This window comes from Macrobrachium nipponense, chromosome 12 (assembly GCF_015104395.2).
Source record: "Macrobrachium nipponense isolate FS-2020 chromosome 12, ASM1510439v2, whole genome shotgun sequence".
NCBI classification, from domain to species: Eukaryota; Metazoa; Arthropoda; class Malacostraca; order Decapoda; family Palaemonidae; genus Macrobrachium; species Macrobrachium nipponense.
The window spans coordinates 46,973,100-46,995,667 of record NC_087205.1 but is presented as its reverse complement, the minus strand read 5'-3'; the positions used below and the strand labels follow the sequence as shown (position 1 = coordinate 46,995,667).

Below are 22,568 nucleotides of genomic sequence, written 5' to 3'. Positions count from 1 at the left end.
TTCGATGGTTGGATAAAGGATTATTCATAACAAAAGGTTTTTTTTTACGTGCTGTCAAACGCTCAAATTGGCTAACATGGTAGACGGGGTTTCATATCGATTCTAATTACGAAAGCACCGAGTTCGAGGGTGATTTGTAAGGTCAGAATCGATATGAACTTATAGCTTCTCTGTTGGCTGATTGGATATAGTCGCTGACTGTCCTGATTTCGTCCTCGTCCACTTGGACGGTGGTTCGATCCCATGGGGGGACGAAATTATTATCAACTAAAAAATTCCCCTTCGGTACATATATGAAAATATATCATTTGGGAGATAGAGTGAATTTAGATATTAAAGGACATTTGTAGCTTGAATGATATATAAATGAATCACGGTTTGATGTGATAATTATTCATAACAAAAGGCTACGTGCTGTCAAACGCTCGAATTGGCTAACATGGTAGACGGGGTTTCATATCGATTCTAATTACGAAAGCACCGAGTTCGAGGGTGATTTGTAAGGTCAGAATCGATATGAACTTATAGCGTCTCTGTTGGCTGATTGGATAGCGTCACTGACTGTCCTGATTTCGTCCTCGTCCACTTAGACGGTGGTTCGATCCCATAGGGGGACGAAATTATTATCAACTAAAAAATTCCCTTCGGTACATATATGAAAATATATAGCTTTGGGAGGTAGAGTGAATTTAGATATTAAAGGACATTTGTAGCTTGAATGATATATAAATGAATCATGGTTCGATGTGATAATTATTCATAACAAAAGGCTACGTGCTGTCAAACGCTCGAATTGGCTAACATGGTAGACGGGGTTTCATATCGATTCTAATTACGAAAGCACCGAGTTCGAGGGTGATTTGTAAGGTCAGAATCGATATGAACTTATAGCGTCTCTGTTGGCTGATTGGATAGCATCACTGACTGTCCTGATTTCGTCCTCGTCCACTTGGACGGTGGTTCGATCCCATAGGGGGACGAAATTATTATCAACTAAAAAAATTCCCCTTCGGTACATATATGAAAATATATCATTTGGGAGGTAGAGTGAATTTAGATATTAAAGGACATTTGTAGCTTGAATGATATATAAATGAATCACGGTTTGATGTGATAATTATTCATAACAAAAGGCTACGTGCTGTCAAACGCTCGAATTGGCTAACATGGTAGACGGGTTTCATATCGATTCTAATTACGAAAGCACCGAGTTCGAGGTGATTTGTTAAGGTCAGAATCAATATGAACTTTATAGCGTCTCTGTTGGCTGATTTTGGATAGCGTCACTGACTGTCCTGATTTCGTCCTCGTCCACTTGGACGGTGGTTCGATCCCATGGGGGGGGACGAAATTATTATCAACTAAAAAAACCCTCCCCTTCGGTACATATATGAAAATATATCATTTGTGAGGTAGAGTGAATTTAGATATTAAAGGACATTTGTAGCTTGAATGATATATAAATGAATCACGGTTCGATGTGATAATTATTCATAACAAAAGGCTACGTGCTGTCAAACGCTCGAATTGGCTAACATGGTAGACAGGGTTTCATACCGATTCTAATTACGAAAGCACCGAGTTCGAGGGTGATTTGTAAGGTCAGAATCGATATGAACTTATAGCGTCTCTGTTGGCTGATTGGATATCGTCACTGACTGTCCTGATTTCGTTCTCGTCCACTTGGACGGTGGTTCGATCCCATGGGGGGACGAAATTATTATCAACTAAAAAATTCCCCTTCGGTACATATATGAAAATATATAATTTTGGGAGGTAGAGTGAATTTAGATATTAAAGGACATTTGTAGCTTGAATGATATATAAATGAATCATGGTTTGATGTGATAATTATTCATATATATATATATATATATATATATATATATATATATATATATATATATATGACTGGTAAAAATGTTCTGTTACAACAGAATTCCATTTATTAAAAGGAGCCCATAAAAACGCCAAAGTATAGAGAGAAAATACTATATTTCAGAGACTGCTGTCTCCCTCTTCAGGTAGACATCTATCTGAAGAGGGAGACAGCAGTGCCTGAAATATAGTATTTTCTCTCTATATTTTGGTGTTTTTATGGGCTCCTTTTATTATATGTATAAACACACACACACACACACACACACACACACACACACACACACACACACACACCACACACACACACACACACGCACACATATATATATATATATATATATATATTAATATCACTTACACAATTGTTATGGCAATGGTACAATTGCTAGAAGGATTTCATTAAAACTTGATGGTATTTAGCAGCGTTATTTATTCAAAAAGTTACAGATTGTTAAGGAAAGCCAGCCCTCATTATGAAGTATCCAAGAAATGACCGAAGAGTTTGTTGTTGTTGAAGATTAAGCCAGCTTTGTGCTGGCACGGGGTCTTGCTCCTAGAGCAGCCTGTAACTGGATTATCTTTAAAGATACAAAAACAGTGCTTTTGACGGTTAGTTGTAGAAATGTAAAAGGGTGACAGGCAGGATTGCAACCCCTTTGAACCTTACGGTACTCATCAGTAGGAGAGAAAGCTTTATAGTAGTGAGACTCACCCTAGTTGGAGAGTGCTGAGTAGGAAATCGAAGCGAGTTTTCGTTTGAGGGAAAGGTGGTTATATATATAAAAAAAAAAGACCGATGAGGTGGGAGGCCAGATGTATTTATATGAGTGTGGTGGCTTCTTGATCTTTTGATTACCCTGCTTCTCCTGCGAGGCTCCGCCCTCGTGACCCTTCTCTGCCCACGGTCCGTTGTTCCAGGTGTCCATGTTGTGTGTGTGCATTTCTTCTCTGTTGTGAAGTATATGATTTTCCATGGTATGCTGTCTTCGAAACCATTCCCGGTGATGCCTGCCATTACATTGTTAGCGATTTTCTCTACAATCATTCTTGTTGTTTTGTTAGTATTCCTGTAAATAAAATGCATGTTTTCCCGGTCTATTCTGTGGTCTTTTTCCCATCAGTGTGTGGCAACTGCCGACGTCTAATTGTAGTGTCTAATATTCTCTATGTGTTGCTCGGTTCGCTCTTTGCAAGACTGCTCTAGCTGTAGTACCGTTCTTCACAGTCGAGTCTAGGCAGCATCTTCCTCCTCTACCGGCTTTCTATTTTGAATTATTTATTCATTATCGTGTTTTTTTTGCTAACAATTAATTTGAAATTTTGTAGTCTCTTGATGGGTGTAATAGTGTTGTTGTCCCAGGCTATAATTATTTTCTTCCCTTTCCAAAGTTCCTTTTCTCTCCCTTCCCTCCCCCCAAAATAGTTTTTTCTTGCCTTAATGTGCGCCCACTCCCACCAGTACTTAGGGTATCCTAATCTCCTAAAGCTCTCCCTCAGGTATTCCAACTCTTCATCTAAGAATTCGGGACTGCAAATCCTATAAGCCCTCATGGCCAGCCCTGTCATTACTCTCATTTTAATTTCTTTCCTATGACTAGAGAGCATGTGTGTATGAATTAATGTGTCTTCTTCCTGTATACTTTGAATTTCAAATTTTCCCCTTCCATCTTTACCGTTACATCCAAGAAAGAAATTTCTCCCTCCTTCTCTTCTTCTATAGTGAACTTGATTTGTTGGTTTATTTGTTTTCTTGGAACTTGTGTACTTCTTCCCTTTCTCCCTTGTAAATGATCAAGATATCATCTACGTATCTTACTCATTTTATGATTTTTAAGTTTCCCTTGTTTCATTTGCCCACCTCTTCCGTTTCAAACCATTCCATAAAAATGTTAGCTAGATTCATGTTATGCTTTAGATACCTTTCAGATACTAAACCCACCTGTTTTCCCATTATGTTGGAAAGAAATTTCTTCAGCCTCCTCTGCGGTGATCTCATTGATGTCACGATCAGTCTTATTTTGAATAAATAACTTTGCTAGATACCATCCAGTTTAATATATATATATATATATATATATAATATATATATATATATATATATATAATATATATATATATATCATATATTATATATATACAGTATATATATATATATATATATATATATATATATATATATATATATATATATATATATATATATATATATATATATATATATATATATATATATATATATATATATATATATATATATATATATATATATATATATATATATATATATATATATATGTTGATAATAATCATAATTATTCTTGGGACATACAGGGGTGTTAACAGTAGAAGACCAAATGCTTTGTGAAATCCTGAAAAGATAAGGCAAGAAAGTTTTGAAGATTAAAAAAGAAAAAAATTATTTTACCAATTCTTTGAAATGATAAAATTGAGAAAATACTCTTTTTTTTTTTTTTTTTTTTTTTTTTTTTTTTTTTTTTTTTTTTTTTTTTTTTTTTTTTTTTTTTTTTTTTTTTTTTAGGTAGAGAATTGCTTGCTAAAAGGTATACTTGACTAGTTTTGTATATTATCATTTATGCAATAGAAGTGTTACCATGTCGCAGTGAAGATAAATAATAAAACATGTTTAAATTTACCCTAAAATGTTTTGATCAGCTCGAGGTTGCGGTGATGGCAGCAGCAACGCAGGGGCTGGAGGAGGACCAGCGAGTCGTGGTGAATCATGTAAATACCCAAATTCTTCCAATACATTTGCTGATACCAACACAGCAACAGATGATTCAGAGGCAACTGGAGCAACTTTAAAACATCAAGTCCCGGTATGTCAAGTAGACCAAAAATTGTTTTTCTGCTCCTATTTTATTTTTATTTAATTGTGTAGAGGCCGGTGGGGTGCTCTACATCTACTTCTTTCAGTTATATCTTGCATAGTTGTAGAAGTATCTCTGGTTCTGTTTGTGGCGCATGGGTCATCTCAGGTACCTCATGGAGCGGCTGTATGCTGGGAGATGTCGTATGACTGACTATACTCTATAGCATCGGATTAGGCATTCGTGCATCATGTTTCATAAATCAATGTTTAGTATGGTAGCTGTCATTATTAACCTGTATCCGGGTCTATTCAGTTAGAACCTTTTCATGCTTCCTGTGTATTCAGTTCCTGCGCAACAAACAAATAATGGTGGCACATGCTAACATTGGTACCAGTTGGTATGTTACCTCTAGATTTACGTACATGTTTATAACCATAGGAACTGAAAAAGTGACATTTTAGTATTACACCTTATGAACTGTATGAAGCAATTTTCATACACCCCAGAGCTGCTTTTGCATGAAGTGTCAAATTTCAGACATGTCAACATTTTGATCCAAATTCCCAATAGTTAGGAGATAATGTCAGATAGGTTTTTGTTTATAAATGAAATTTTTGCAGTTTATGAAGAACGGAAAGCATCCAGGTTTTTATCCCTCACAATAGATGCTTCAACCAGAAACTGGGCCTCTGCTGGTGGTAAGTGTGAAAAGTGAAATTGCTGGATTTCGAGCCAGTCCCTAGGAAACAAATGAAATATAACAGATGATCTGTTTTTAAGTAACATGGTGTTGAGAAAGTGTCCAGGTTTGTACTTACAAATTTAACACTATTTTGCTGGTATGAGAAGGGGAGAAATAACTTTTTCAAACTTGGGAGGCAAATCTGAAGAATCTGTCGAGATATTATTTGCTGCATTCATGGTGCACAGCTACTGCAAAATTCTCTTGATGCTTTATCATCTGACGTGGAATTTTTTGCTGTGAACTTTTCGATATTTCCCATATTTACACAGTTTGCGTTCCTTATCTGAAAGAATTTTTGACTTTGCAGTAGTATACTAATATGAAAGACTAATTATGATGCGTTATATCCCTCACCTATTTACTGCTTTGCATAGGAATATTAATATTCTTTATAACATAAAACCTATCAGTTTACTCAAATCTGTGGATGTAGTCAATTCGCCAAGAGAGACACCTTACAATGAAGAACGCTCATGTTCTGGTTCTGTCAGAATGTTTATCGTAGCAGCATCCTGGGCACGATGCATGAGCAAATAGATGAAGGAATCTCGAGTGGCCCCTGTGAGGACTTCTTCATGGGTTGCATCGAAGAAGTCCTCAGGGAAACGGAAGACCCCAAAACCCCATCTTCTATAAACTGCTGATACCATGATAACACCTCTGCAAAGACTGCTGACGAGGATGACCGTTCAAGCCTCACAGACTTAGTGGTTTTCAAAGAGAGTAATGAAAACAACCAGCTTCCCTTCTTCAATGTCCTTAATTTTATATGTATATATAATATATATATATATATAATTAATTTCTCTTTGAATGTTTTTGTGATATATATATATATATATATAATATATATATATATATGTATATATATATATATATATATATATATTATAAAGGTAAAATCCACGAAGGAAAGTGGAACGATAGTGCTGCGAGTTCTTTCGACTCAATGTCTTTTACTTATGAGACATGTCTGCTAAGTAAAGGACCCTGAGTTGAAAGATCTCATAGCACTCCACTGTTTCAGTTTACTTCGGGGCTTTTATCCTTATCTGTATATTCATCAGGTTCCAAAATTTTGTGATTCAGTTGGTACCTTGTCTTTAATTTTTCACCTTTCATGTTGCTATTTACGTACATATTTGTCACTTGCTGTTTGGTGATTAATTGCTGATATATATATATATATATATATATATATATATATATATATATATATATATATATATATATATATATATATATATATAATTTCATTTATGTCATGCCGAGACATTCAGAAATATTCCAAGAGAGTCAAGACAGCTACTTTAGTGCCTTATTACAAATTATTTCAGTTAATAAAAAAAATCTATATAAGTTTTAGAAATATTAATTCATAACTTTATAAGATTACAAAATGGCCTTAAACATAAACACTGAAAGCTGAAGTCATGTTCGCAATCGCTAGTGACTACTAGTGGTGGAAGCACTCCAACCAGAAATTTTGAAAGACCATGGATCCTAGATGTTCAATCCTGTGAAAGATTAATGATTAACAGATGACATGGAAAGATGATGATGGCATTAGCAGTTACATATGGTTAGTCTATGAAATGTTACACACACTGGACATGAAAATTCCACTATGAATTTGATTTAAGGCTACAAGTTTTACCTTGAAGATACAGGGTTCAACTGCTGGACCTGAACTTTATTTCCTGTTCCTCATTGGATGGAGGTAAATATTACCATCTCTAAGCGTGCAAAAGCTAAGAACTTTCTTCTCTTCAAGAAATAGCATGAGTGGCAACAATAAACTGAGGCACTGACACAAGTAGTCAGAGCTTCTAGATTTTTGAGACATTTGAATTGAAAAATCATGGAGCAAGAAAATAGAATGGTAAATTTTTCCTCTTTCTCTTACAACTTTCTTTTTTGTAAACTCTAGAGAAGCTTTTATTCACAACAAAAAGTTGTTGAATGACCTAAAGTCTCAGCTGCATTACTGTGCCAAAATGGAGCAATCTTCTATGATTAGTTTCTTTATTTTACTCTTTTATATGTAGGAGGTTTTGAAAATGCGCCAAATTATCAGGTTTTCTTTTGCAAATTTTGCTTATAACCCTTAAATTGGAGTGTACGGAAATTGGCTCTTGTGTTTAAACTTATCAGATTATTTCTGGCTTTAGCCATCAGTCCAAGACCATAAAAACTTAGAACATATTTGTGAATCCTAATTAACTTTGAAAAGTTAGACACTAATAGGAGTCAAATGTTCAGATTCTTCTAGTGATTATTTAAGAACATTTAAATTAAGAGTATTAGGTGAAACATGTTTTACCCTTTGACTGGCCTGATTGAAGCTTGCCAGGTACTTAATATTTCAGTTGTTATACTAGATACTGATCCTAAGAAGTTAAATGATTTGCTGATGGCTATTTTAATAAGATATGTTCCTAGGAAGGTCATCAAATTTAGGACAAATGACCAGCCATGATTTGATGATACATGTAGACGAGACCACGATGACAAAGGTTAGATTGTTGTATTGAGTAGAGGAAAGGTTACCATATGTTTGGTTTAGGAGAGAATAATTCATTATTTCGTCTGTAATTAGAAATATGGTAATAGTGAATGTAAGAACTACTGCCATAAAACATTAATGCGTACACCTACAAGTGGGTATGATGGTATTTTGATAGCCAATAAAAGGCAGATAACAAAAATACTGATGTGGGAAGTTCATTGTTGGTCCAAATAGGGAAGGTCCAAATAGGGAAGGATGTGGGTCAATTGATTGTCACCAAAAATTTGTGAGAGACGTATGAGAGTAAATGGAAGTACAGTGGTACGTCGAGATATGAAAGGCTCAACTTACGAAAAACTCAAGATACGAAAGCCAATACGAAAAATTTAACGGCTTTACATACGAAAAGTTTTCAAGATACGAAAGGTTTCTGTAAAGTCCGAGATTCGCCTGAACCACCGATAACAATTTTGAAACTCGCGCACCGCCAACTTAGTAGACTCGCCACCATCCTCCTGCTCTCCCATTGGTTCCTGATGCTAGTCGTGGCCATGAGGTCCTTCTCTCCTATTGGCCCGCGTCCCTCCCATCATGCATCTATGTACATGGTGGCGTGCCTCGGCCACTCGGTACCAGCATTGTTATAGTATGCACGAGGTATTCGTTTCGGGATCGTCAACTGTTTCTGAATCTACTAGTCAGAGTTGACATTGTGATGGTGTTTGTGTTATGTGTATTTTAAAAAAATTTCTCATATCTTTTCACAGAAAATGGAAAAAGAGGACCTATTGAGTGACGACATATATGATATGATTGACCAAGATCTCTCTCGTGGGATAAGTGACCAAGATCTCTCACATGGGATAAGTGATCAAGGTCTCTCTCATGGTATAACTGGAAACTTTACAAGGTTGGTAGAATCTCCACTCCCTGCTGAACAGAGGGTGTTGACCAATCATTTACAACATGCATACCAGTAATATAATCAAGGCACTTCAGTTTATGTTGAAGGTCAGCAGCCGAACATTCAGTACCCAAATCAGTTGCAGAGAGAGCATTTGGTTGAACAGGGTTTTGATGGACACCAGGGCCAACAGAGTCATGAGGTGCAACAATTAGTAGATAATTATCAAGACGGGCAGCCATTAATGAACACTGTGCGTTTATAGAAAAAAAAGACACCCCGAAAAGGCTCACACAGGTCGTATGCTTGCGCAGTTCGATGATGTTTGCCTGAGTCGTTTCAGGAACATTGTGAAAAGTAGGCAGAAGCAATCTTCCTTGGATCGTTATTTTTTAAAGAGGCCTTTAGCATTAGCAGGAGTAAGCAAAAAGGAAGAACCAAGTGATAAAAAACAGAAAGTTGTAAGCAAAAAGGAAGAACCAAGTGATAAAAAACAGAAAGTTGTAAGCAAAAAGGAAGAACCAAGTGATAAAAAATAGAAAGTTGTTAGTGGTGATGAAGTTGAAATTCTGTAAAACAAAAACAAAAAAAAACCTACGTAAAGTAAAAAAAAAAAGTTAAAAATCAAAAAAAGAAAAAAAAAAACGGCAGAAATTAAGAATGTGCTAGCCGCTTTTCATAAAGTGCAATCGTTTGTCCTCCTCCTCCTCTGCCGCCACTTTCGGAGATAGCCTCACTCGAAAGGTAAGCTTCCACATTTTATGTACATTATTTCTTGTATACCATGTACACTAATACACTTTATTTACAGGTTATTTTGCATTTTGTTATTAATTTAGGTATTGAATACTCCAAATTGTTGTAGTATTTCATTGTTTATAGGTCAATGTAGCTTTATTATGAAATTTACTGGGGTGTTTTTGGAGGGCTTGGAACGGATTAGCCATTTTACATGTAAAATATGGTCCAAAATACGAAAACCTCATGATACGAAGGGTGCCTCGGAATGGATTAATTTCGTATCTCGAGGTACTACTGTACTCTATGTGGTACATAGTCCTACAGAAAGCTTATAGAGAAATTTACATACATGCACTTTGGAGGTTATTGAGGTTGTATTGTGGTGTATAAGGTAAACTGTTTAGACCATTTGGAAACGTTGCTGTATAAGTAGTTTTGACAAACATTGTTTTTTTAATTATGGAGTGATCAGGGAAGTCACATATATGGTAAGAAATTTTGGTGTAAAATTGTATGATTCAAAGGGTTTATAAACAATGGGGATGGCTTATATTTTACAAGTTAATGACGTTTTGGTGATTGGGTATAGTGAATAGAAGCTACAAAGAACGTTGAGATAGTTCAAAGTTATTATGAGAAAAGCAAGTTGAATGCGATTGAGACCAAGAATAAAGAATGACTGTAAATGAAAGCTATGAATGTGAAACAGTAAGTGTTAGTGGAAGAATTTGTATGGTTGGTTTGTATAGGTTTTTGGGAATAAAGTGAATGAGTGATGCATTGAGTTGCAATAATTAATGAAAGGAAGAGAGCACAGCTTTTGCAAAAGGTTTGAGGAGAAAGTTGTCTATGGCAACATTCATTGGAATGTGTGAAGGGACTTATGAGCCAGTTGTCATGTATGAAAGTGAAGTGTGGACGTTGATTGCAAATGGAAGGCAAAGCCTTCAAGCTACTGAAGAGAATTGTTTCTTAAGTACCATATATGTGTTGAGGGAGACAGGTGTGGAGATATGTTAGAGAAGTGGTAATTTTTTATGGAAAGATAGATCAGTGCTTTTTGAAGAGGTTTGTTAAAGTGAGGAGATGAAAAATGAGAGATGTGAGGAAGGGGTGTATTATTTAGAAGTGTAGGAAGAAAGAAGAAGTGAGAGATTGAGAAAATGATACCTGAATCAAATAGGAACGGTACAGTTAATTAATGCTTGTATCAGTTCTACAGCTTTTACCGACAAGTACATGATAATCCTGTGTTATATAGCATGGAAACATTAAAATTTGGTTGGAAATTTTGGGCAAGTAGCTGTTTATCACATAGGTTGATGGTATGCGTCCTCCATTTTAGCGAATTTTTGTCAGAAATATCTAAACTTCCAAGTAGTATCTGACATTTTGATATTTTATGTAATTTTATTTCCCACATTTGGTTAGAAGTGATATTTGATAAAAATCTGTCGTTTCCTTATCTAAACCTTTAACCTTTTTATCCAATTTCTTGCACCTCAAGGATTCATCAGTTCAGCATCAAGGCAAATTCTCTGTACTTCAGCGTTGGATGAAGGATGAGCACAACAAACATCCTACAGTTGGTAATTCTCCCATTTCATCACAGCAGACCCAGCAGGAAGAGTTGCATCTTACCCAGCAAAGCAGTGTTGCTCAGGAAAAGAAATTGAGCAAGAAGCAACAACAACAACAACAACAACAACAGCAGCTACAACAACAACAACAACAACAACAGTCTCAGCAGGTTAATGCAAGGTTAGTACAGAGAGTTTTTTTTTTTGACAATGTTTTCATAAGTACTTAGTACGAGGTGTGCAACTTAAAATCCATAATTGTTTGTGCTAATATTTACAGAACATCATAATCTTTGGAAGGTTGATTCAAAGACTTTCTATGGTATTTCATGGTACGGTAATTTAGTGCTGCAACAGTGAATACTATTCAGTTTCACAAGTTCATTGTTAACCATTTTCCAGTTTGTAGACTGAATATTGTTCATGCTTATATGTTATATAATTTTTCTAATCTTCACAAAAGAAAACTGGTTTGAAGTTGGAAAACTTGTGATAACAGAGCAATCCTAAATTGTTGATTTGTTACATTGTATTTAAACTTTTTTAAAATTATCATTTAACATTCAATTGATTTTGTCTGGATTAGTTTCTGCGTTTTGCTTAAGAAATCTTTGCATAGTATACTTTTTCTTGGATTCTAAAGGTTTACATAATATAGTTTTCAGTAGAGTGCTGCATTAATTATTTTGCATTTAAGTTACATTTTGTTTATTTTCAGCTTGTCTCGAGATGTACCTCCAGAACTGCAAGGAGTATCTGTTAAAGATCTAGTCAAGGCAATAGGAGAATCTCGAGCTAATGGCAATGGAGCTACTCCTCCACGGACTCCTCCTGCTACACCTAAAAGACTCTCAAGGTCTTCAAGTCCTCGAGCTGGAGTTGGAACGCCAGGAAACCCAGTAATAACTGCAACATCAGGAACATCACCTCGTCAGATATCCAGGTCTTCCAGTCCTGTTCCAATACCAGGTAAATAAATAATTTCTTAAAATCATTCGTAATTGTATAGGCTTTAATAACCACTCAATTGTATAAAAGTTGCTGTACCTGATGGGTTGAGTGGTCACTATTGAAAAACAGCAGTATGAATAATATAAAACTGTAGCACTTTTAGTGGTACTCCTTGTTTTAATGAGAATATACCCATGTGAATAGCAGCTGTTGCAATTGTCTAAAATTGCACATTATACCTAGTTTCCCTTTCAGGTTTTTGATGTGCTTAACATGACTAGATATTCCAGCATACACTTTGTTTCTCATAATATATATTATATATATATATATATATATATATATATATATATATATATATATATTATATATATATATATATATATATATATATGTGTGTGTGTGTGTGTGTGTGTGTGTGTGTTTATATATATATATATATAGGGGGGATATAATATATATATTATATAGTATATATATATATATATATATATATATATATATATATATATATATATATATGATATATATATATATATATATATATATATAATATATATATATATATATTATATATATATATCTCATATATATATATTGCAAAATAAGGCCTGTCAAATAAATCCGTGGAGGGAAGACCAGGCGTCTGTTCCAATGTTACTAGATTATTGCAGTAGCTAAATCTATAGAGGACAGGGATATGCAACCGTGACAAAATAATCATGTACAAGTTTTCAAGAGGAATATATTCTTTCTTTATCATGTGGAAAGGTAGTGTTACTGGAAAAATGTAAGAAATTTTGTGGAGAATTATCATCCCAACAAAGAAGTTGTAATCCATGTAACCAACATGTTTAATAACAATGCCATGGTTAATTTTAGGCAAATCATAAAGAAATGGCAGAAACAAATAGCTCTGGATAGTTTTGTTGTGCGACAGGGGTCCAGTAACTCTCAAGCTGGTCCTAGTGCCAGTAAAAATTGGAGATGGGGAGTAACTTCAGATGTCAGTAAACAATGAAAAGAAGTGACCTCAGATAGGTCCTTGATACCTGAAGTCCTTCTGGAGGGAGATTCCCCTTCCAAACAATAACCTCTCCTCCTTCCTCTCCCTTCCTCCCTGTCTTCCACTCGCTAACAGGTGTTTTCCATGAAGATAAGAGTGATGTTATATATTCCTTTCTTTAGTCATTTATATTTATTTCTCATTGTTTTCTGTGTGTAAAACTGTGTTTATTCCCTATAAAATGTATTTTTTGTTAATATTTTTTAGGGTATGGAACACATTAATTGTATTTGCACATTTTCTTTTTGGAATTATTGTTTCGGTTTTCATACATTTCTGTTTTCGTGGGAGGTTCCGGAACAAATTATGTTAGAAAACCAAGGTTTCACTGTATTCGCAGAGTTTAGCTATTTGCCGGTGATCTGGTAATACCCATTCTCCCCTGAAAAAGGGGGTGTCTACCATGAATATATATATATATATATATATATATATATAATATATATATATATATATATATATATATAGTATATATATATAATTATATCTATATATATCTATATCTATGATCATATATCTATTCTATATCTATATCTATATCTATATCTATATATATATATAAAATTTATAATATATATATATATTTATATATATAATATATATATATTTTATATATATATATTTCTTATATATAGATATTATATATATAATTATATCTATATTATATTATATATTATATATATATGTATATATATATTTATTGTTATGAAGTACCAGGTATCTGGTTACCTTGCATCAAATATTACCTCACCAAAAGCCAGACACCTGAACCCTCATAACACGTTTAAACGACTGAATACTCTAAAGGGAACAGTGATCCCTTAACAATTACCAGTATTGCAGAAAATCAGACTAAGTTCATCACAACAGGTGTGAGGTAATCTTGTAAGTAAATGAATTAATCAAAGGGCATCACTCCATCAACAACTTTAAAAGTCTAAGTATTTCCCTGATTTCAGAAGTCTAAGTACTTCCCTGGTTCTAAGTCACTTCAAATAAATTGAAGGAAAGCAAATCAATTACCACTCTATGTTTCTACCTAACATAAATATAATCATAATTAAATATACTGGTATAAATGAAAATACTTATAAAAATTTTAAATACAAAAATTTATTATTAAATTCAAAATTTATAAGTGAAATTCACAATAACAGGGAAAATTACTGTTACTTGAAAACAAAGTAAAGTTTAATCAATTCTTGAATCAAATTAAGTAAAATTAAATCAAAATTAATTTATCACAAAATTCAAGAAAATTAATTCAATTGAAATTCAAAAGTGTTAGACCATAATTGAAAATTTGAAATTAATTCACAAGTGCTAAACAATAATAAAACTTGAAAAGAATTCTAAGTAAATGAAAATTAATTCACAAATAAATTTAATTAAATGTGCAATGATTAAGCAATGAAAAGAACTAAGTCAATTAAATTGTGAATGCAAATGAAAATATAAAATAAAAAGACTCACTTCAATAAGAAAATGAAATAGTGCACAAACAATGGAACAAACAGAAATACAAAAAATCAGCAATGTGTAAAAGTGTAAATCTTTTCACTCAAAATGCTGTAACCAACAGTTTTTACCAAACCTTCACAACCATCTGTTATTAGTTAACCACAGTTCCCATCTGTTATTAGCTAACCCTCTTACGCCGAAGCCCTAAAAATCAAAACCTCTCCCGTATGCCAGGCCCGGTTTGGAGTGAGAGCGGAAGCGGAAAAAATAATTTTTTAAAAAAATCACAGCGCGCTTAGTTTTGAAGATTAAGAGTTCATTTTTGGCTCCTTTTTTTTGTCATTGCCTGAAGTTTAGTATGCAACTATCAGAAATGAAAAATAATATCATTATCATATGTAAATAATGCGATATATGGTAGCGAAAAAAAAATTCATACATAATTGTATTCAAATCACGCTGTGCAAAAAACGTTCAAAGCTAACGAGTTACTTTTTTTTTCGTTGTATTGTACACTAAATTGCAATCATTTTGATATATAATACATTGTAAACAATGAAAGCAACACCGGAAACATATCACAAAATGATGTATGAATTCGTAACGCGTGGACGTAAAAAATTGTTTTTTTCAAAAATTCACTGTAAATCTAAATATTGTTCTAGAGACTTCCAATTTGTTTCAAAATGAAGACAAATGATTGAATATTATGATACTGTAAGAGTTGTAGATTAGAATTGCAGATTTTGACATTTTCGGACGAGTTAAAGTTGACCGAATGTCGAAATGTTTATATATATATTTTTTTATATGCACATATTTCGAAGATGGGAAAAGCTACAACCTTAAATTATTTTTTATTGTATTCTTCATGAATTTGTGCACATTTTGATATATGAAACTCTATAAAACGGCTAATATGAAAAGGAGCAAATATTAGGATAATGCGATGTACGCATTTCAGAGACTTGCGGCCGCGAATCGGCACGCGGAGGGAAGTAAATATATTTTTCAAAAATTCACCATAAAGCACAATATTGTTCTAGAGACTTCAAATTTGTTTCAAAATGAAGATGAAGATAAATGACTGAATATTACTAGGCCGTAAGAGTTTTAGCTTACAATTGCGTTTTTCAACTATTTCGGTAGAGTCAAATTTGACCGAACGTGGTTTTTTCTATTTATCGTGATTTATATGCAAATATTTCGAAAAAAGAGAAAAGCTACAACCTTCAATCATTTTTAGTTGTATTCTACATAAAATTGCGCACATTTTCATATATAAAACTTTATGTAACAGCTAATTTTAAATGGTGCAAACATTTCAAAAACCGCACAAAAAAAATTCCTATTTTTTCGGAAGAGTTACCGTGTGGACGTAAGGAAAATGTTTTTTTTTTTTCATAAATTCACCATAAATCAAAATATTGTGCTAGAGACTTCCAAGTCATTGCAAAATGAAGGTAAATGATTGAATATTACTAGAATATAAGAGTTTTAGCTTACAATTGCGTTTTTTCGACCATTTCGGTAGAGTCAAGGTTGACCGAAAGTTGAAATTTTTGCACTTAACGTTATTTATATGAAAATATTTCAAAACTGATAAAAGCTACAACCATGGGTTTTATTTAGTTGTATTGTGCATGAAATTGCGCACATTTCCATATATAAAACTTTATGTAACGGCAAATTTAAAATGGTGCAAACATTAGGACAATCGCACAAAAAAATTTATCGGAAGAGTTACCGCGCGAACGTAAGGAAAAAGTTTTTTTCATAAATTCACCATAAATCGAAATATTGTGCTAGAGACTTCCAATTTGTTGCAAAATGAAGGCAAATGATTGAATATTACTATAATATAAGAGTTTTTAGCTTACAATTGCGTTTCTCGACCATTTCGGTAGAGTCAAAGTTGACCGAAGGTTGAAATTTTTGCACTTATCGTTATTTATATGAAAATATTTCAAAACTGATAAAAGCTACAATCATGAGTATTTTTTTGTTGTATTTTACATAAAATTGCACACATTTTCATATATAATACTTCATGTAAAGGATAATTTAAAATGGTGCAAATATTATGTCAAAGTGACGAAATAATTTCCAAGATGTGTCACTGATACTTTTTAGTGCGATAAGAAAGAAATTTGGGCTTGTGCGCCTGCGTAGTGATTGTAAACAAAACAACGCCTTGATCCGTGAACTCCCAGCATCCCCCAAGGCGCGTGACTCAAAAGTTTTCGGCTGGTAGGCCTATAAGTATTTTTCCGCAAATTTTTTAAAAAACTTTTATGAGTCGACGTATGATGCGTCTATTCGGCATACGGGAGACATTTTGACTCGACGTTTAATACGTCCATTCGGCGTAAGAGGGCTAACCACTGTTCCTATCCGTTATTAGTTATTACCTAACCGTTATTAGTTATTAGTTAACCAAACACTTTTCCCATTAACTTTTAGTTATTAGTTGCAACTAATAAAGAGAGATCTGACTGCCTCGAGGTCCTAAGATAGAATGAAATCTCTTCCTTTATGGAAACTGGACTAAGCAGATGATACAAAACGTTCTTGGCACAAATGCTTCTTGAATCTTCAAAATCTGATGCAATCTTCATAAAGAAATGTGTAATCTGCATGTGGTTTTGATCAAAGACATACGCGTACGAGTCCAGTCTGTTAAAAAAAAAGACGTACTCTACTCGAACGAAACGGAGGCTGAGCGACAATTAAGATTGACATGTTTTGATAACATCGCGAAGACTCTATTCTCTCACTATCACATACGTTAACAGATTTAGGAAAGCAAACGGATCTCGCAGACCCTCTAATCTTACAGTGTTGACATAAAAGTTAAACATTCGTAGTTTCGAAAAGACAAAGTAAAAATCTCTCTCTTTTTACGTTATATATATATTCTTTTACAACACGTAATGCGAAATCTGAACACACATTTAAAACATCCTATTCTAAGCTATCTAGGAATCTGAAAAAATGTTACACAATCTACATGACATTTCAAAGAGGGGAAATATGCATTTTGAAAGTAGCAATATATAATATACCTCCCCCCAGAAGATTTTTTATCACCGTGTTGAATCCAACGATTCGCAACGAGATAAATAATCAGCAACTACATTGTTTTTGCCACTAATGTGCTGCACTTTTAAGTTATACTGTTGTAGGCACAAAGACCACCTGGTCAATTTTTGATTATGGTTTTTCATTCTCTGGATAAATGATAGTGGATTGTGATCAGACAACACTAAAATTTCTTCATTCCTAGGTCTATTCACATACACTTCAAATTTTTTCAATGCGTTGATTAAGGCTAAAGTTTCCTTCTCAATTGTCGAGTATACTTTCTGATGTTTTTTTCAATTTTGTAGACATGAAGCACACAGGATGGTAGATATTATTTTCATCTTCTTGAAGTAGAACAGCTCCAACGCCACAGTCCGACGCATCAACTTGTATCACAAATTTCTTGTCGAAGTCTGGAGCTTGAAGTACTGGTCTTGAAGTTAAAATGGCTTTTACCTCCTCAAAGGATTCTTGACACTCTGGAGTCCAAATAAACTTGGCTTTGGGATTAGTCAAGTCTGTCAAGGGAGCTACTACGGCTGAGAAATTTGGGCAAAAACGACGATAGAAACCAGCCATGCCTAAAAATCTCTGTAGCTGTTTCCTGGTAGTAGGTGGGGTAGCCTAACGGATACCTTCTACATTAGCATTTACTGGAGCAAGAAGGCCTTTCCCAACTTCAAACCCAAGATACTGTACAGTTGCCTTGCCAAACTCACTCTTCTCTAGGTTGACTGTTAATCCTGCTTCTTGTAGTTTCTTGAAAACTTTCCTCAGAATCTTCAGATGTTCTTCCCACGTTGTAGAGTAAATCACGATGTCATCTAGGTATACACCTACTCCTTCTATTGATCCTAGCAGTTGATCCATCACTCGTTGAAATGTTGCGGGTGCATTCATCAGTCCAAACAGCAGAACAGTATACTGATATAGTCCAAATGGAGTAATAAAAGCTGACAGCAACTTCGCATTCTCATCTATGGGAATTTGATAATATCCTTTCAACAAGTCTATCTTGGAAACAAACTGGGCTTGCCCAATATTATCAAGTAACTGATCTATAAGAGGCAAAGGATAATTATCAGCCACACTGATAGAATTTAGCTTCCTATAATCAGTACACATCCTAAATGAATCATCTGGTTTCTTCACTAACACACATGGAGAACTGAAGTGACTTGAACTGGGTTCTGCTAATCCATGTTGCAGCAAATACTCAACTTCTTTCTTCAAAACATCTCGATGATACGGTGATAAGCGATAGGCTCTTTGCTTGAAAGGTTTTCCATCTTCTTGAATCTTGATTTCATGCTTGGTCAGATCAGTACATCTAGGCACATCTGAAAAAATTTCTGGAAAACTTCTAATTACGTCACTTAAGTCTTCACCTTGTTCAACACTCAGATGTTTCAGTTTATCCTCCAAATTTTCCAAAATTGAAGAATTATTCATCTTGCTTGCAGCTCCCAATTCGTAGCCATCATCGTCTTCTGTAGATAAAGTGGTTTGGGTTACTGACAGTTTCAGTTTTAGTTTCTGAGAAATAAGGTTTCAAGAGGTTCACATGTATCTTCCTTTGTTTTCTTCTTCTTTCTGGTGTTTCAGTCACATAAGTTCTGTCACTTAACTTCTGAATTAACTTGTAAGGACCTTGAAATTTATTAGTGAGGGGAAATCTCTTGACAGGTAAGAACACTAACACTTGTTGACCAACACTAAAACTTCTTAGCTTAGCCTTAGCATCAAATCTCCTTTTCATTTTCTCTTGACTCATTTTCAAGTTTTCTAAAGAGAATTTTCTAATCTCTTTCAACCTTTTCCTTAAGTTCTTCACATACTCTCCTTGGCTTTCCTCTTGTTTTTCTTCCCAACTTTCTGCAAGAATCTTCAACAGTCCTGTAACTTCTCTTCCAAAAATCATCTCATTAGGTGAACATCCCATACTTTCTTGGTAGGCACTCCTAATTTCAAACAACATTAATGGTAAACCAACATCCCATTCTCTTCCTGACTCAGAACAATACTTTGTCAGCATACTTTTCAATGTCTGGTGGAACCTTTCCAAGGCACCTTGAGTTTCTGGATGATAGGCAGTGGATAACTGTTGTTTCACTCCTAACAAATTCATCACTTCCTGGAATAACTTTGAAGTAAAGTTTGTTCCTCTGTCACTTTGTACTATTTCTGGTATTCCAAACTTTGAGAAAAACTCCACAAGTTTTTCAGCAACTATCTTGGCAGATATGTTTCTAACAGGGATTGCTTCTGGATATCTTGTCACAGGACACATTAATGTCAACAAATACTCATTTCCTTTCTTTGTCTTCGGCAATGGTCCAACCATATCTATAATCACTTTGCTAAAGGGTTCTCCTCTAACTTCTATAGGTTGTAGGGGGGCTTTCTTGATGGTTTCATTCGGTTTTCCAGCTATCTGGCAGGTATGACACTCACGACAGAACCTGCTAACATCTTTGTGAAGTCCAGGCCAGAAAAAATATTTCATGATCTTCTCCACAGTCTTCCTGATTCCCATATGTCCAGACTCATGAGCTACTGCAACCACTTGCTTTCTCAACGGATATGGAATCAAAATTTGATGCTATTCGCTCCATTCAGCATCTCCTGGTATATCTGTAGGTCTATACTTCCTCATCAGCAAACCTTCCTTCAGATAGTAACAGGTAGGAGTTTGTTGCATCTCTTCTCGATCAACAACTCTGAAGAACAAATCAGTTAACGATGCATCCTTCTTCTGCAAGTCCATCAGCTTCTCTCTTGTCACTTGACCAACTTCAAGGGTTGAATTCTTAATATCTGCTAACTCAGCTACTGTAGTTTCACTACTGTCTTCAGTAACACTTGGACTACTCGGAGTCTCTTCAGGAACATCAGGTTCTTCTTCTTCGTCGTTGTCGTCTTCTTCATCTTCTTGGGAAATCTCTTCTTGGTCAGCACTATGGGAAACTTCACTTCCCTGGAATAATTCTTCTAAGCACAAAGATCCTTCACTTGATCCTTCTTGGGTGTGTAAATCCTCAGTTTCTTCACTTGCAGTCGTAGTCCTCTTCATACTTCTGGTAGTTACACAACTAGGAAACAGGTGGGGGTTATTCTTCTCCAACTCTTCTGTAGGACTAATCCTCAATGGTTTGTCTGTCACTACAGGACAAGGAATAAATGGCACACCACCAACTTCATTCCCCAACAGAACATGTATACCTTCCACAGCCAGTGAGTCCTTTACAGCAAAATCAACATTCCCTGTCACCAATTCACATGACAGGTGTAAGCGGCATATAGGAGTTACTTCTTCTCCTCCTATACCCTTCAAAATAACTGAATCTCCTGTGAGACTCTTCTCTAGCTGAGGGTGAGAACCACGTACTACCACACTATGGTTACTCCCTGTATCACGTAATATCTTGACTGGTACCTGCATACTTCCCTCTTGAGTTGACAGCATACCCTCATAGATATATGGCTTAAAAGCCTCCACACTGCTAAGCCACTCACTGCTTGAGGTAACATTTCCACTGGTTGCTAAACATTCAGCTTGTTTAGTTTCATTCTTCTCTGGAGTCTGATTCTTTTCCACACTGCTCTTCATAGTTTGTTTCACCTGGTCACCTTTTACAACTTGACCAACTGGTTTTGACTGCTGTTGATTCCGGTAACACTCTTGACTTTGTAAGCATAATCTAAGAATGTTCCCTTCTCATCTTTTCTTAAATTTCTGAATCTTTCATTGTAGTACTCTGGGGTCATCTGGTAAACTTGTAGCACACTATGTTTAAGTACCTTGTAGTCTTTACACTGATCAGCTGTTAAAGCTAGATAAGCACTTCTCCCTTTACCAATCAAGACACTTTGTTGCAAAAGTGACCATTTATCCTCTGGCCATCCCATACCTGAAGCCACTTTCTCAAAGTGATCAAAAAACTCATCTGGAGCTTCTTCAGTAAACTTAGGGATTAACTTCTGTACTCTCACTACATCAAATACAGGGTCTTGATTACCTTGGTTAGGGTTAGACGGTGTTACAGGTAATGTGGATCTAGCTTTTATTAATTCCATTTCCCTTTCATGTCTTGCAATTTCTCTTTCCTCTTTTATCCTTTCTCTTTCCTCTTTTATCCTTTCTCTTTTCTCTTTTATCCTTTCTCTTTCCTCTTCTGCTGCTTTTTCTTCTTCTCTTTCTCTTCTTTCTTGTTTTTCCCTGTCTATTCTTTCTCTTTCAGCTTGCATTCTCTCTCTTTCAGAAAGCATTTTTAGCTTAATCAAATTCTCTTCTGCTTCAATGCGTCTAAGCTCTAACTCTGCATCACTTTTCTCTCTTTTCTGCTTGCTTATTTATGAGATCAGCACGTGCTACGTTCAACAACTCTTGAGCCAATTCTAACTCATCTTCATCAGTTATTCTACCAGAGTTTATCAATAATTCCATAGCAATACATCTTATTTGTGCCTTTACCATACTAGTAGGCACATAACCACCACATGCCTCTGCTAAAGCGCTCCACTGTGCTCTAGTCAGAGTGGTTTCAGACAAAACTTGGATGGAAGGGGCTGCTAAAAATTCCTGAACATTGAACTGAGCCATTTTCCTCTAAGTTATCAACTTACAATTCAATACAATAAATGCAAAACAAAAACTATATGGTCACTCTCCTAACAAAATATATCCCTAGCACCACCAGTATATTCTAGAGTGATAATGAAATCTGCTTTCCCGGGTCTCTGGGCACCATTAAACAATGGGCACTATGTGCCAAGTATCTGGTTACCTTGCATCAAATATTACCTCACCAAAAG

The 22,568-nt window shown here is 34.9% G+C and overlaps 1 protein-coding gene across 11 annotated transcripts in view; it reads left to right on the top strand.

Annotated features, from left to right (window-relative positions):
* LOC135224515 (E3 ubiquitin-protein ligase MYCBP2-like) overlaps positions 1-22,568 on the top strand; it is a 1,655,355-nt gene that overhangs the window by 1,312,230 nt on the left and 320,557 nt on the right. For all 11 annotated transcript variants that reach the window (XM_064263565.1, XM_064263560.1, XM_064263570.1 and 8 more), the window contains 3 exons: positions 4,555-4,718; positions 11,119-11,372; positions 11,910-12,160. In XM_064263565.1, the coding sequence (XP_064119635.1) occupies positions 4,555-4,718; positions 11,119-11,372; positions 11,910-12,160 (669 nt within the window). The remainder of the gene's footprint in view (positions 1-4,554; positions 4,719-11,118; positions 11,373-11,909; positions 12,161-22,568) is intronic.